Genomic DNA, 2,500 nt, shown 5'->3' on the forward strand with positions numbered 1-2,500 from the left:
GTACTGTGAATGTGTATGGATATAATGTAAGCGTAATTATAGTATTTACTAAATATAATTGGGAAATTAAAATTCTGACCTGATAATCTGGTCACCATGTTACTGGAAGAACCACAAATTCATACGAAGTCTGATTCACTTTCTCTGGATAAAGCCCCAGTTTTTCTTTTCTTTTTAACGAAAAAAATAAAGATGAGACGGTTATGCGGGCAATAATGGGAAACACTCACACACATAGTATACATGCACCACATGGGCGTACACACATAACATACAAACACAATCTCACCCTTGGAAGTAAGCACACAAACACGCATTTTCTTTCCCTCCTTCTATCCTTCTCCCTCTTTTCGTTTTCTCTTATCCCGTTTTCTATCATTCTTTCTCAGGGATGCGTTGTGACTCCAGACTGCTGTCGTCCTTCGTCACAGGAGCTCTCACAGCCACAACTGTGACCGTATTTCTGTGAGTGGATGTAGGCCTTCCAGATCCTTCGCTCTTTCCTGTTGCTTGTGGGTCTGCTGCACCTGTTAGAGAATGGGGATGCTCTTTCCTGTTGCTGTTGCTAGTGGGTCTGCTGTTAGAGAATGGGGATGTTTTTGTTCTTTCCTGTTGCTAGTGGGTCTGCTGCACCTGTTAGAGAATGGGGATGTTTTTGTTCTTTCCTGTTGCTAGTGGGTCTGCTGTACCTGTTTAGAGAATGGGGATGTTGATGACTTCTTACGTTTTGCTTTTCCGGGATGTAGAGGTGTGGGTCTTGAATCTTGGCTGTTTGCTGAGACGGGTGTAAGGTGTGGAGAGAAAACAGGGGGATGGTGACGGGAGGATGAGGGAGGAGAGAGAGAGGGAGAGAGGAGGGGGGAAGAGAAAGAGAGGGAGAGGGAGAGAGAGAGAAAGAGGGGGAGGGGGCTGAGGGAAGAGAAAGAGATGAAGATGGAGAGAAAGATAAAGAAAGAGAGAGAGAGAGAGAGAGATGCGGGATAAGGGAAGCGAGAGAGAGGGAGGGAGATAGAAAGATGGAGATAGAGAGAGAGAGAAATGAGGGATGAGGGAAGAGAGAAGAGAGAAAAAAATAAAGAATAGAGAAGAGAAAATAGAGAAGAAAAGAGAGAGAGAGAGAGAGAGAGAGAGAGAGAGAGAGAGAGAGAGAGAGAGAGAGAGAGAGAGGCAGACAGAGACAGAGAGAACAGAGAGATGTGGGGGGGGGGGGGGAGAAAGAGAAAGAAAAAAGAAATAGAGAAAAGAGGAGGTAGAGGGGGTAGGAGGAGAGAGAGAGAGTGAGAGGGGGGGGGGCAGATAGAGACAGAAAGTGAGAGAGGGAGGGCGGAGAAAGAGAAAGAAAGTAAGAGAGAGTGATAAAGAGAGAGAAAGAGAGAGGGACAGACAGACAGACAGACAGACAGAGACAGAGACAGAGAGAGAGAGAGAGAGAGACAGAGACAGAGAGAGAGAGAAGAGAGAGAGAGAGAGAGAGAGAGAGAGAGAGAGAGAGGGGGGAGTGAGAGGGGGGGGGGGGGGGAGAAGAAAGAGAGAGGAGGGGGAGATAGGGGAGATAAAGAAAAGAGGAGGTATGAGAGAGAGAGAGGGGGGGGGGGCAGATAGAGACAGAAAGAGAGAGAGGAGGGGCGGAGAAAGAGAAAAAAGTAAGAGAGAGAGAGAGAGAAAGAGAGAGAGGAGAGAGAGAGAGAGAAGAGAGGAGAGAGAGAGAGAGAGAGAGAGAGAGAGAGAGAGAGAGAGAGAGAGAGAGAGAGATAGAGAGAGAGAGAGAGAGAGGCTCACAGAGACAGAGAGGACAGAGATGAGAGAGAGAGAGAGAGAGGACGAGGAAGAGGGAGAGAGAGAGGCGAGAGAGAGAGGAGAGAGAGAGAGAGAGAGGAGAGAGAGACAGGAAGAGAGAGAGAGAGAGGGTGTAAAAGGCTATCATCCTTAGTGCAAGGTTGAACAGAGGGAGTATATTTGTTAAACGGCTTCACTTTTATTCGGAGAGTTGACAACACGCAGTGTTAAAGAACACGAGACGTCTAGTACGGGTAGGAGCGTACGCGGGTCGCAGCCAGCTGCCCGGAGGAAGGCGGCGGAGCTGACCTTACCGCGTCGGATGCTTAGCACGAACTCTAGGTAAACGAGGGCAGATATAAATGTGACTCCGCCTCGGATGAGCGGGTGTTTCTTATTGGGGACTTTGGATGCTGCGTGGTAACCAGGCAAACGTCGGTCATGTTTAATCAGAAATCAGATTTACCACATCCTCTAACAGAAATAGAATTATCCACATCCTATAGAGAGAGAGAGAGAGAGAGAGAGCGACAGAGAGAGGGGGGGCACAAAAAGTGAGTAAGTAAGTGTAAAAGTAAGTGTAAAAGGCTATCATCCTTCATACAATGGTGAGCAGAGGGTAGTTGATTTTCACGGCATTTACTCTTATTATTAAAAAGTTGGACCACGCCAGTATAAGAACAACACGAGACAAGTCTACAGTATGGGTATGGCGAGTATGCGG

The 2,500-nt window shown here is 47.4% G+C and overlaps 1 protein-coding gene across 1 annotated transcript in view; it reads left to right on the forward strand.

Annotated features, from left to right (window-relative positions):
- LOC119583625 (protein PXR1-like) overlaps positions 1–2,500 on the forward strand; it is a 36,034-nt gene that overhangs the window by 23,165 nt on the left and 10,369 nt on the right. The window contains exon 2 of the mRNA XM_037932210.1: positions 390–465. Within this exon, the coding sequence (XP_037788138.1) occupies positions 390–465 (76 nt within the window). The remainder of the gene's footprint in view (positions 1–389; positions 466–2,500) is intronic.

This window comes from Penaeus monodon, chromosome 17 (assembly GCF_015228065.2).
Source record: "Penaeus monodon isolate SGIC_2016 chromosome 17, NSTDA_Pmon_1, whole genome shotgun sequence".
In the NCBI taxonomy this organism is placed as follows: domain Eukaryota; kingdom Metazoa; phylum Arthropoda; class Malacostraca; order Decapoda; family Penaeidae; genus Penaeus; species Penaeus monodon.